Source organism: Echinococcus granulosus (assembly GCF_000524195.1).
Source record: "Echinococcus granulosus chromosome Unknown EG_S00044, whole genome shotgun sequence".
Taxonomy (NCBI): Eukaryota; Metazoa; Platyhelminthes; class Cestoda; order Cyclophyllidea; family Taeniidae; genus Echinococcus; species Echinococcus granulosus.
Window position 1 is genome coordinate 86530 of NW_020170424.1, and position 14141 is coordinate 100670.

General features: G+C 41.9%; 1 protein-coding gene across 1 annotated transcript; it reads right to left on the minus strand. All coding sequences in view use genetic code 11, as the record gives it.

The window, feature by feature from the left end:
- Positions 1-1382: 1382 nt before the first annotated feature.
- Positions 1383-11941, minus strand: EGR_05683 (Glutamate receptor 3; the record flags this gene model as incomplete). Its single annotated transcript, XM_024494932.1, has 7 exons — positions 1383-1701; positions 2464-2957; positions 3692-4015; positions 4224-5069; positions 7351-7887; positions 10923-11749; positions 11794-11941. The coding sequence occupies 7 exons, from the start codon at positions 11939-11941 to the stop codon at positions 1383-1385; spliced, it is 3495 nt and encodes a 1164-aa protein (XP_024350628.1).
- Between the last annotated feature and the right edge of the window lie 2200 nt (positions 11942-14141).

Here is a 14141-nt window from a genome sequence, read left to right on the forward strand (position 1 = left end):
GGGAAAAAAGTAACCGTTCAGCAGCTATTTCAGCATAGCCAAGGCTCCTCTTGAGTACCATATTGAAGAGGCAAAAGTCGTGAGCTGCCAGAAGGTTAGATATTACCCAAGTGCAGCAACGCCTGCCGAACAGACTGCATCTCTGTTAAGAGTTGTCTGCTCTTTGATCTGGCTCAAAGGGATGTTATAATCCACGTAATATATCCACTGCATAATAGGTGACCTCGAAATCGTTAAGCCCTCCCGTTACAGTTATAAGACAATATTAGGGTGGCGGTATTGGGAACTATAGCAGCATCTCCGAGTTTCAAGATCGATGATCAGACTGGGTCAGATAGATCGTGCGATGTCTTATAAAACTAAGTTGGAATGATGAAACCCCTCTTAAACAGCTGCAGTCAGGTTGCTCCTCCAACTCCGCTTTGGAAAGGCTAGAGGAAGTGGTCAACAAGAAACACAAGTCCCCATCACAAAGCTTTTTATCCAAACTGATGAATTCTTCGCCATCTTCAACTCCTTCCATATGCAGATGAATGCATTGGAGCTAAAAAATAAGTGCGCTCACACACTAGAACCCGTCAAAACCGCCGAGTTATGGTGGATATGGTAGGAAAAGCAGCCCTCATTTATCACCACACGCTGGCAATATGGAGACACTCTTCGGCACTTTTTACTGACCTTTTGTTTGTCGTTTCCTGACCTAGCCTGCAACACGTGTCAGTATGCTTCTGTCACCTACCACGGTGTGTACTAACGTCAAGGTGCTGTCACCCTCTACAAGTGTCAAAATAAAGGTCTCACAGAGTTTTGGCCTTTAGGATAGTTTTAGAAATCATTTCTTTTGTGGAATCGAAGAAGTCGAGCTCTTCTTCTCATCACTGATGCGAAATTCTTAAGCCACAGGAGGCGAAAAGTCAGGTGGAAGACAATGACGGAGTGAGTGATTTTGCGCCACTGAACTTTTGCAGCGAGAAATTCCATGGTGTATAAGTAGTCATTTTAGAGGCTAACCTTTTCAATGGAGAGAAGGAGGAGGAGGAACGCACTTCACTCAAAATGGTTTGCTGCGGTGGATATTGGAATGGGTGCGTCCTTATCTTTTGTTCTTAAATATTTGCTCAATCAAAGAGGCAGTCTTAGCTACCAGATCATTTGATACCACCTTTGACTTGAATAACACGAGCACAGAAAAATTTGTTTCTTTTTAAATTAAACTGAAAAAATCTCAAGTTTCCTTTTTCCAACTGATGAAAGGAAATGCTACTTCTTTCTGTGTCATAGGAAACAACTTGATGTAGGGATGAATGACAACAGCTTTCTTTTCTCCCTTCCTGTTTTTTGATACGAATCAACAAGTCAAATGAAAAATTTTTATTAAAGAATTAATTCTCTCCTAAAGGGTGATTGAACACTTCCGCACCGAAAATGTTAACCACTTTCTTGCCCATTCCCGCTGTCCCTCCATCCGTTGCGGGCCCTGCTGTGGCTCCTTCGATCACAATTGGTGCCCGTGTGGAAGCGGTGGCTGTTGTGGTTTCCACGATCATGGTTGGTGCAGTGGGTGCTGTGGCAGTGGGTGTCATGGCGGTTTCCATGGTGGTTGTTGCGGTGGTGGATGTGGTGGCTTCTGTGGCTGTGGACCGTGTTGCTTCTAGGCCGTAACCGGCACGACTATCCTTGTTGTTGTTGTTGTTGTCGTTACTTGCAAAATAACACAATTTGGGTTCCAAGTCCGCCGCTTTTTTCTTCTTTGTTTTACTAAATTTTTACTCTTTTCTCGCCTTAGTGCATAGTATAAGCGGAGTTTACAGGAGTTACTTCATGGTAACTGGACAAGTTTGTTCAAGTAATCGACTTGGCAAACATTCCTCCTTTCTGGAAGACATCGGTGAGGTCGAAAAAAAAAGAATTGTAGTCACAGGCACCCTCCTTCTTATTATGAGGAAAAGTGGGCTAAATTCGATAGAGGATGCATAAATTCTTTACAACTTTTCGGGTATTTTCGAAGTAAATTTATGTCAATCGTTCAGAGTTGTTAGGTTAACTTTTGTTCTAGCAAAAAAGGCAATACAAATTTATTTAGTTAACTCGCAGATGAACACTGCTTTGGCACAAGAAATTGAAAGAGAACCTAATTAATAAAAAATGCTTAAGTGAATATGACTTTGCAGATTCTGGGGAGAGATGCTGTTGACAGCTGATGTCTACCTGACATTTTGAGTGATTTTGATAGTACATATTCAAGCCTCTTTTAAACGGGCTAAACTGAATAAATAGCTCTTTAACTTTTTTTCACGACTCCGGTTGAAACAATAAAAACACGGCAGAAGAGTCATCTCCCATAGCGGGGGAGGAAGAATATAGGACCTTCATGATTGAGAATTAGATAATAGTCATGCTGTATTTCATATTCTAGTATTTACCATGATACATGAATACAATTCAATGCCATCTTCACCCTACTGCATCTGCATCGTCCATGGATCCACCTCGTTGCCCCCCATCCTAGCTTCAGCACCTAGTTTTGTTGACTTTCCTATCACCTCCGCAACTTTGCTTCTCTGTCGCCACCACCGACCCCTCTGTTTCCATTGCATATGCCACACGAGTTCCACCGCTGCCACCAGCAGAGCTAGTAGAAGTCCACCCACGAGGATATGAAACACGCCTGCAACGTTGATCAGGGCTAAAGCATCTGCGGCTGATCTATCAGTATCCGCAGCAGAGGAGCATTGGCCTCGCTCAATCCACCACTTTTTGCGTAGATTGGCGAGCACCTGACTCTCGCGTAGACGCAAGACGGCGTCGCTTAGCACTTCACGCATCGGTGATCTGCGAGGCAGAGCGATACCGTAGCCGTAGTTGCCAAAAGCGCTACCCGCCATCATGGTATCGCAGGGCTCGCGATTGTTGACATACTCATTCATCACGGACTCTAGCACGAAAGCGTACTTGCCCTATGTTAAAGAACAAAATGAAACCGGCTCAAAATTTGTTAAAATTTCCCTTTATTTGTCCTTGGGTCAAAGGTAAATATCACGAGGATGATGCTACAGTATAATGATATTTATTTTGCTGGCGCACCAGAAATCACCGATATTTCATCCAATTGGTAAATAACAACTCCCCTTTAGATGATATGAGTTAGTCTCAAGAGTTATTTCTCTTCTAAAACTTTTCTCTACCGCTTCCCAATAAAATACATGAACAATGACTCGGAAAGAAATTGACAAATGGTGTGGAACTCTTACATTCTAATTCTAAAAAGCATTATTTTTAACTACATACTACCATTACGTGCTACCATCTCAAATTCTTTTACTTACATACAAATAGTAGTATATTCCTTCGCACCACAATTTTAACGAAAAAGTGGTAAATGGAAAAATTCAATGCACACTTAAATCACGTAACATTTAGTAAATGCTTTATCTATTATCTGCGTGACTTTTTTGGCCTAGGTATCCTCCCCAGACGCGGGCAATGTGATTAGGCGGCTTTAAGGTCAAGCGCAGTTAAACAGCTCGTTGATAAGCAAATCCGCTTCAGGCATTCCTATTTTTCCATTATTTCCTTTTCATCAAACTTTGTCAATAATTTGGTCTTAAAACTTCCCGATCCTTACTTGTGCCATTATCCTAGACGGGTGATTCTATTGTTAACCTCAAGGTCATAGTCAATTCGCACTCACCTTGGACGAGCGAACTCTATCCACTCCCTCCTCCAGATTGTTAGCTAGCGCGTGGGCGTTTCGTTTCATCCAGGCACCGAGTTGAGCAAATGGCTCTAATTTTGTGTTGAAAAAGAAATCTCTGGTGGAGCCCGACTTGAGCGATCCGTACTCCATGTCGGATTTGAGCAAATCGTTCCAACTGTTGATTGGAGGCACGCGAAGTGAGATAGTCAGAAAGGCAGCCAGGTTGGCTGTGTAAAAGGCAATGAGAATGAGGGTGACAAACCACCACACTGCAATCACTATACGAGTGCCAGGTGCCCGTGGAGAGAAATCTACCCCCTAGAGGACCAGGGAAAGGACGGAGAAAGAGTTGGGATATTTGTTTGCTTAAAACATTGCTTTTTTATTTAGCGACATCTTGTCAGAATTTATACAATACTTCAAAATATTAACCTTTATGCAATCATTCACAGTATATTTTGATCATGCATAGTAGGGACTTTTATTAATCAATTCTTGAGAAAAAGAAATTGGTATATCAGCTTACCTGTTGTACAAACGCGGCAAATGAAATCCACACCGAATTTCCCAAAGTAAATCGTCGATTGCAGTGCCGCCTCCCAGTCACTGGATCGGTTGTCACTTGCCACTCCGTAGGACTGATTCGGGCAATCACATAGAGGCCTAAACTCACCGTGATCCAAGCGCCAAATACTGCAAACCACACGGCATTTGAAAGGGGTCTGAGGAATGACAAACTGCCGGATTTTTGTTTCCCCGGTTTCTTGATAATCAAGGACAGCCCGAAGGCGAGGAATGGCTCCGAGAACTCCACAACCTGGGCTCTTAGGTAGTTCACTGTGAGTGGTGCCATCACCAAGTCGGCTGTGTTATTCAAAATCTCGCCAATCAGTCCATTCCACACCTGTAGTCGTCGAGTCTCCACTCGCCGGTCCACAAGATTACTTAGCGACCGCCTTGATAATACCTCCACACGCTGTGGTGGCATCTCTCCTATTTTCGTCCCAAAAATTCCATCGTAGACGATGTGGATGTCGTATTTGAAGCCAACGATCTTACTAATTTCCTCCAGGAGGTCTACACAGAACCCCTCGAACCCATCAATGCCGTGAGCCTCGGGAGCTCCAAGTTTTCGGGGCTTGGGTTGAACGAAGGGCTTAGACCAGATGGTAACCACACGGATGGTGCGGTTGTGGTAGTCAGCCAGACGCTGTCGATCAATGACAACAGAGGGATCAAAATCCTCCTCCCAGACTTGGGGAAGGCGTTCGCTGCCTGTAGAATCCCCACTTGGCTCTGGCGTAGTGTGGGGGTCTTTTGTGATGTGCGGAGGTTTGAAGGCCTCGAAATCAAGGTGGGTTGTCGAAGACCACTACAAGTAAAAAAGGGTTTAATGCGCCCCTTACTGAAGTTTTAAAGGTCATCAACGGACATTTTGCTTTGATACCAATACTTGTACTACCACTTGAAGACTAAAAAATGTAATGCATCTAAGGAAAGAAACATTATGGTTAGCTTTGTTTGACTTAACCAGTCAATTTGTGGTACATATGGGTGAAAACAGTTACCATATAGCGGTAACAAATGCATGTCACGTGTGTGACGCCATATTAGGTTAGGAAAACCAAAGCTTTACGCGGTTGAAACGTTAGTGTTAAATGTGCGAATCGAATTTTGTACAAAAGAAACACATGAACTAACTTTTATGTTACTCGACAGCCAGGTCTTCTGACACAACTTTTTTAAAACACAGGGCAGGAAATAAAATATTAATCTCCTTTACTGATTTGCATGCAACAAAATCCATGCTATGATTGTCAGCCCTATTTTAAGTAATGCCAACTTCTAACAACCAAAAAATACCACCAAGAACCAGTTTAGAGGATTCCAGAACCATAACATCATTCCTGTGACCAGATGTTTTGAAAGGACCCTTTCCTGACATTTTGACAGTTGTGGACGCAAGCCATTAACACTGTAACTGGTGCCAAAACCGCGCACTTTACACAACTCATAGGGTGACACTCAGCTAGATCCATTCAAGACGTAATGGCAAAGGTACCGTAACACATGTTTCATTAAAGGTGCCTTTTAGGGCGAGAAGCGGTCAGTAAATGTGACCCTCACGACTGAGCCGACGTGATGATTGAATCCCCTTCATTATCACTACTCAATAGGGGATGCGCTTGTCCAGTCTGTCTGTTCGTACAAGGGGTATGATGGCTGAGGTAGAAGAGGGAACCACCAAACCTACTGTAGTTTAAAAAACCAATTTTTTTAAATGAGTCACTGTACAAATCTAATCATAAAGGAAGCTTTATTCATTTGGAATAACATTAAGTAGACAAAGGGAGCCTTCGATGTTGTAAAATAACAATGTTACCAACTTTTGAATAAATTAATGCCCAGTAAATTAGAAGGCACCTGACAATATTAAGGCAAACAACTAAAAGGGAACAAAAGTGGACAGAACATGTCATTCTCGTAAATCTTGTATCACGCCTTTATCTTGATGATCAATCAGGAATTAAACTGTCATGTTCAACGTTAAACATTTATCAAGTCCCTTTTAAAAACATCGTCATGGTTGATTAACTCGTGGAAGAACTTATGGGTTTTTATTGGACAAATAATATTTAGGAAGTAAATGTTTGGAGAGGATTATTTTGCATTTATTGCAGAGCAAAACACTTTTTTTAGGGACACGTTTTTATTTTTGTCGCGTCTCAAGTAGCGCATTTGCCAGTCATGAAAAATTTGTTAAAATAGTTACGTAAGTCGGCCACATTTTGAGACGTTAAGACTAGACTTGTTTTGTAATGAGGACTAGAGTTGTGCTTGATTTCTTATTTAGTATAAGAAATTGGACAGATTAGAACGCAAAATACTTTTTAAACAAGCATAATAAACCACTTGGTGACTTTAAAGACTTGTACCAAAAGGTCTGTTGAGATGTTGAAATGGACCATACTACTTAAATACAATGTCCTTTTTCAGGATTTCTATTTTTAGATTCCTCTGCTAACATCCGCGTCCATGTCAAAGAACAGTTTTGTCTTAACTGCTTATTTGAATTGGTGCGTGGTTTGATTACTGTGATATAGCTTTCTAGCTCAGCTGCGTGGACTTCCATCCACACCCTGGTCTCTTCAGCTGCTCTATTTCAATGAATCTTTTTGCGCATTGGAACAACCTATTACGTCTTTGAGATCAACTCGGGACGCTGTACTGCCTTAGGTCAGTGTCAACGTCTAGGTTGGACCTCAAAGCCAAGTTTTGTTCTTCCTAGACCAATCAGTTATTTCCAAGTCTTCTATATAGAGTCCTATCATTGAAAAAATCTATTAAAAGCATCTTAGAACTAAAATGATCCTGTGTTATTCATTGTCAAGTGCTCCCCACTTCGGTGTAATGACGCTCGAGTCTGGGACAAGAGGGATCGGACTCATCCACGGTCGCTTAAAAGGTCCGGCTGTAGAGCTAATGCGGTATAAAATAAGGTGGCAAATAACCATTCTTAGCTCCTTAAAACCTATTTTATTTTCAGCTTATCTCGCGTTATTTTGGCAAAAGATTGCCTTTTGAATGCAAATTGCACGTTGAGGGAAATACGTTCAGTCGAAGTGGCTTAAAGACTGCAATAAAGATAGTACCCTAGCTACCGGTTGCAGTCCCACTGTGTCCATAGCTGACCACAGCACTAGCTCCCTCGCCTCCCGTTCCTCCACGCTGGTCCGCAAATCTCCCGTCAATCCACGCAGGCCTATGTCTCCACACCCATCATCAACGTCGACCGTCACAAAGTGCCTTCGCAGGTCCGCAATTACCCCCAGTCCGCGAACCTGGTAAGCTCCGTGCTGATACATTAGTCGACCGCCCAGGTAGCAGCTGGATCGTCCGCCCCCGTTTCTCTTACTGCTGCCGCCGCTTAATGAAGGCTGCTGACGCATCTGCAGCGCAGCTGCTGTGAGTTCGGCTAGTGAGGCGTTGGCCCGGTGGGGCTCCATTTGTTGGAGGCGGCAATGCAAGGTGGAGGTGAAGAGACCCACAGCATCGGCCATCAGAGCGGCGTGGTAGAAAGGTGGTGAGTTGGTAGTGGTGGTGGAGGCAATAGGCGGAAGGTGAGGAACAGTGGAACTGCGACTGTTCCAGTTGGTCCACTCAGCTGCGAATTGTTTCACATCGGCGCGCTAGTGAAGTACATAGTTAAAAATCTTTAGGGTGTTGATCAAGCATCAAATTTCCTTTATCCATTTTAATCTTTAAATTTGTTACGCCATCTTGAATACAAAGTGAAGTTTTCTACTGCTTAAAATAAACGAATCACCGCCTGGAGGATATAGTGTGTAAGTAGCATGCAATAAAAATTAGTAATTTAAATGTGATTTTAGCAGTAGTTTTATGGGGAAAAATAATTTTTTTGCTTTGCAAGACGATTGGTTGATACCTGAGGACTCGACCAATGTGGATGAGCCAGATGACAAGGCTCTTTTCCTATTAATGATGTAAAAATTCGATGCCCACCCTTAGTTGTTAACTTCTAAGCATAGAATAATAATTTAAATATCGCAAGACCCAAGTACCACATACTCCGGATCAACGCATTCACATAGCTGAACAATATCTTTTGTGGCATTTCGGACTATTCAAGCGGTAGTTGCCATTCAAAGATGGAACTCAAATTTGTAGAAGCAACCTGGCGTATCTCCATGGCTTTTGAAAATAAAAGCCTTTACAAAATGAAATGCTTCAATAATGCTTTAGAGCTGGGAAGAATGTTGAACCATTTGGATTCTAAACTCGCCTAACCAGAGGCCTCGTATTAAGTAGATAATCGAGGAAGTTCCAAGCGGCCTGTTTCAGTTGTTTGTTGCAAATAGTTGGGGTGTAGGAAAAGCATATGGGTGTTCCCACGCATTATGACGCATGGATGAGTAACAGTACATCCCTGCGGTGTTCTTTATTGCGCTATCTTCTATTTCCCCCTCTTTTTAAGATCGTATGCTATGCGATTTCACTTAAGCGTATCCTCAAGCCACATTACTTGAGCCCATCGCTTTCACAAACCTAGATTAACTCGAATCCGAGGTTGGCAAAGTTTCCCGTAACACTTGATGTATAGCATTTGGAGGAGATGCAATCTACCGTTGTGGAGCAACGCACCGTTCAAAATCAAACGGTTTAGGAGAATTTTGGTTGGAGTGACGTATCACCCAATGTTGGATGCATCAATTTCAGGAGGGAAGCGTCTCTACTCACGATCATGACTTTGCAATACTTTTTTCTACAACTTTTTACAGTTCTAAACATTTACACCTTCTCTCATCCAAAGGGGATTACTTCAATTAGTCGGAGACTTGGAATTTCGTTGTCTGACTGGATATTTGACTCTATATCGATGGTGATATCTTGCAAATCACTACCACTAACCTTAGACGCTATCGCCCTCCCAGTCGAAATAAATAAAACTAATGTTGTCTTAGAGAAATAGTCTGATTTAGAAAGATATATAGGTGCACTACAGATACGTTTCGGCGTAGCCATGGTAACGCCTCAATAAGCTGTTCGCTGTCTATTTGTCTCACACCGTTGCGTAAACCCATGTATGGAATTTGAATTTTTTTCTAAAAAAAATAAGCGCATTATGAGATGTACGTGGTTAAATTGATGATGTAAAGCAATGCCGCTCTATGTAGAATTGATTTGCTCCTCGTGCCATGATTAAGTCTTTCGAAGGTCACGCCCTTAGTAAAATGCACTAAAAGTCCTTTGTAGGTTTTTCTGACTAATAGCAGTCATCAGGTTGAAAAGAAACTAGTGAATTTGGCGTAATTTACGAAGGATTAAAACAACAAGTTAATCCCCTTTTCGTTAGCAAAAGTCCTTTCTTTTGAAGGAGGATATAATTGGATTTCGTCAGTAAAGAACTGCTTTTAATGTAAAGTGATACTTGTCAATGTTTCTGACAGTTAACCGATGGAATTTTTGATTCCGTTGGCAGATAAATGCAATACGGACAACCAGTCAGATCAAATCACTTATTGCCGATGCACAATAGGCTCCAAACTTTACCAGATCTAAGAGATTATAAGTAAAGCAAAAGTTCTTTTCCAGTGTTTAATAATGGGTATTTATATTTTTTCAAAAAGTCTGCAAGCGGAGGTTATTTACTTGAAATGTCAGAAGCATCAGTAAAAAACAACATCTAGTGTTTGAAGGCAAAGCCTCCATCATGTTTTAAATTACAAAACTATGATCGAACTAATGTTTGTAATTCCGGTTGCCATTTGTATCAAACATGTCTACATTTTAAATGCGAAGTTTTTAAAAACCATGTCTGTCTGATCAGTAAAAACTCCTGCCAAATAAATAATTAAGACAAAGTTTGATTTCATGTTGTTTAGGCTCCTGAACTTCGATTAACTCTATTTTGGCTGTTTCTAGATGAAAATTGCTACAATAGATTAAAATACAAGAATACACGAACAGATGTCACGAGTGAAAGCCGATTGTAACCAAAATAATTGTGACACGAGTGGTTTTAAATCACCTTGCTCGTTTTACAGCCCTAGAGTTTGAACTTGGTTGTGACACCAATGCTGCAAACATATGCGCAAGTCCATGTTTTTCTATTTTAAATCTGACATTGTAAAAATGCGAACTTGTTCCTCATAAATTCAAGAAAATATTTTAATCAAATTATGGGTACCAAACCTTTTCTCTTCTGCATGACAAAACCTGGACCATGTTCTGGGCCTGTAGTTATTGCCTTACTTTCATCACTTAAATTGGGATTCATTCTGCCAATTTGGCAGTGCAGATATTGGTTCCATTTCATATCACCATAAATATTCCTCACAGTGGTTGATGTTCCTTTGCGCCTCTTTTACAGTTGGCTTTTCCTATTTTACAGAAGTCGCATGAGGTCATTAAATCTGCAGTTGCTAAGATTTGCGGCAAAAACCTCATAGCATTAAAAAGGGACCTCTAATCCATTTCTCTGTTCCATTTCAGGCTAATATTTTATCTTAGAGAACCAGTGCTTTAAGGAGGAAAAGTGGTTCAAAATTTAATCTTGTCCGCTCTGGAACTAACGCACCATTTCCCTTTTTTTGCAACGATATCACATATCGTAGCACGAGTTTTGCAAATATATCCTTTCTTTATTAGCGTGGATTTTTTGTGTAAAGATGTTGAAAACCAAAAAAAAGTTTAGAAGTCTCACCTCTGGATCCATGAGTCTGTATCCGGCCAACTTAACTCCAGAGTAAATATAGTCCACCAGATCCGTGTCGGCCACATTAAGACTGGCAAATAGGAATTCATACTCGCCTCTGTTCATCCCCATCCTCGAAAACATCCGCATCAATTGGTTGGTCTCCACCACTCTCGAGTCGACTACTACCCGCCTTGTCACCCTTTTCTTCAGAGCGCCATCTAGCGCTACCAGCGATCCCTGCAACTCTCTTTCGTTCATCCCACGCACTCCTACGTAGTGCACTGTTACTTCTGTCAAACTCAAGTTACTTCCCCGCTCTTTTAACTCTCCCACCAATTGCCCCAACCTTCTAACACCTTCCATGCTCGTGGTGAGGTAGGCGAATGCCGTCCAGTTCTCATGTACCAGTACTTCCGCCAACGCTTCCTTTGTGGTAGGCATGAGGTTTCGGGTAAACACACCTCCCCTTCCATCAGCTGTCGTGATCAGAGGTATTTGGAGCGCTGCCGCCGTGTTGGTAAGTACCCGATTCACTTCCTCGTCAAACGCAAGTTCACTGACAAAGACGGCAAGAACATTGTCACTGACAAGGTCGCAGAACCGATCCATCACACGGAGGGCATCGTGAGGAGGGGTGAGAATACTCAACTTTGGGAGGAGGTAGAAAGGATTATGAGAATTTTTATTATACGCATAGACGGCAAAGGAGAAGGCACTTTCACCGACAGAGCCCGCCTCAAAGATGCCAGCTATTGGCACTTCTTGACGCCTGTCAGCTCTGGCAAGACAGAGTGCGGAGAGTGTGATGGTGATGGGGATGAAAATTTTCATATCTATGAAATGCGAAGAAACGTGGTTACGATAGCAGACTCGCTACCTAGCTCGTTGTGCGAGACGACTTTGCGTGCACACTGGCTATTGGTTAAGGGGATGAAGACCAGTGATCCCTCAATTGGGATTGGCTGTCCCACTGGTAGGATGAGCAGATGAGAGCTGGTGAGGATAAGTTGTGAAAAACAGTACATTGCCCAAAAGCTGTCTAAGTGAAGGTTGAGCGATTTAATGGCTGCTTTTTAAATCACAAAATCAGTGACTGGTCGTGAGAATTCGTGTGCACCATATTACCTCTGCTTGCAGAGCTCTAAGTTGAGACGTCTGAGTCTAGGAAGACCCCTTTTGTCCTATTTTTAAGGGGAGGCCAGTGTTTAAATGCCCATTCATCTCTGTAGAAATGGGTGGTGTTCGCTTGGCCACGAGGGTATTTTAGTCCGACTGTTTGCCACCAAAAGGGTACATTTAAGCAAACCTCTTTGACACTTGGACTAAAGGCATCAAAATTTTTGCTAGACAACATTTATCATCCAGATGAATTTGCGCACTACTTAATTTTCTGTTTGGCTAAAAAAACAGGCAAAAAGGCCTACTTTTCCTAGTACAAATAATTTGGGTTTTTTTGTCATCTACCTATCCCAGTTCTCCTTGAGCTATAGCCCTTTCAACAGGCACTTTGAGAGCATAAGACTTTAAAAATGCATTGAATGTAGCACCTCAACCCACTTTCTTAACTCGTTATTAGTCGAAGAACTAGAAGAGAACATACTACTTACTAATGTACAGTAGGGGTGGGGCGGTTACATGCACCTCCGCGAGGGTCATACAGCAGAGCCAACACTTGATTAAGGCGTTGTCATGGCTACAGGTACAAAGTATCCATAGTGCACCTGACTCTAGCTTGCATAATCAATCCTTCTGAATTAACTTTTTTCCAAGTAAGATTCAACGCTTTTTTTCCCATTCAGCTTGTTAACTCTCACCCAACTTGGGGCGAAAATATTTTCGCAGAAAGTTTATTTGCCTGCCCACTTTGCGTGTTAATTGGTGCAATTTCGTGGTAAGAGACGCTAAAACAATGAATTTGTTGCGTGCATAAATTAATTTTAGTCTTGTCTTAGTCCTCCTGCAGTGTTAAAGGCAGAAAGTGGAAGGGGTAGGAAGAAGGCGGGGGATGGGGCAATGCACACTCTCATTTGCCTATTTTGAGCTATTTGTCACCACTCTCAATTGCTCCTCGGAATAGGTAATTTGTACAAAGGAAGTGGGGTTTTATTTGTAGGCGCGAAAGTTGGAAATGAAATTTTGATTGTGGCGAAATGGTCTTACGCTTGCTTTTTCTTTTCTTCTCCTAAAACTCAACAGTCAACCCCAATCTGACAGTCATCAGTAAATGATCAAGCTCTGAAATCATCCAATTTAAAGTGTTGGGTTTCGTTTTACTCATCAGTCGTAAGTACTTAAAGCAAAATGCTTCTTCAAGACAGGGATGGCGATGGCCAACTTACTCGCCTTAAAAGCCATCGTGTTACGTGGAAAGTAAAGGAGCTCGTGGATGCGTCTTCTTGAAGGGTATTACTTTCATATTTAATGCCGTTTAAAAAGATGTTTATCTGCTTTGCAGAACTAGCTTTCTAATGCCTGTTAGATGTAACTGCGGTGATTGGTAGTAGTTGGTTTTACAAATGTCAACCACTCGCACTCCCTTATTATCGTATATATTTTGATATATCTTTAGCTGTCACCAGAAGAAACCTTTAAAATGACATTGCGTTACACGTTTATTACTGGCGTCGCAGATATGTGACGCCTGAGCCAGTGCAAAGCAATTACATCTGAAATGTGTTCCTATTAATTTATACTAACCAGTTGCACTATATCACCCCAATGCCTTTACATTTGGTCAACTGTGAAATTGACTGCACCAGTCTTTTCATTTCCCGAAGGTACTACTTGAGGTTTGGGCCTCAGGGTTCTGTCCAGTTCTTATAGCTAATGTCGCTTCCTATGCCTTCAGAAGATTTCCAGCGATGCTGCGGTAATTCTGTTTTAATATTTCTTCAGCCGTGTTCATCAATAAGCCTCAATAACAAAACTTTCTTAAACCAATTGAGAGATTTTAAAGTCTAGAATTTCTGGTATGCTGGTCAACACTCTTGGTGGTCCCATCTTCAGAGCTTAGCGCTAACAATGAGCACTTGGTACCTGCCTTGCCGATTAGGCATAGCTGGAAAACCTTCGCTTGTCTACTAAGCCTAGGGCATCTCAACAAGTGTTGGAGAAGAATGGCCTGACATGAATTGCTCTCACACTATTGTCCATAAATTTGCCAATTGATGCGGACGTAGACGAATCACCGCACTAATTACATAAAACATGACTGAAAGTGCTCGA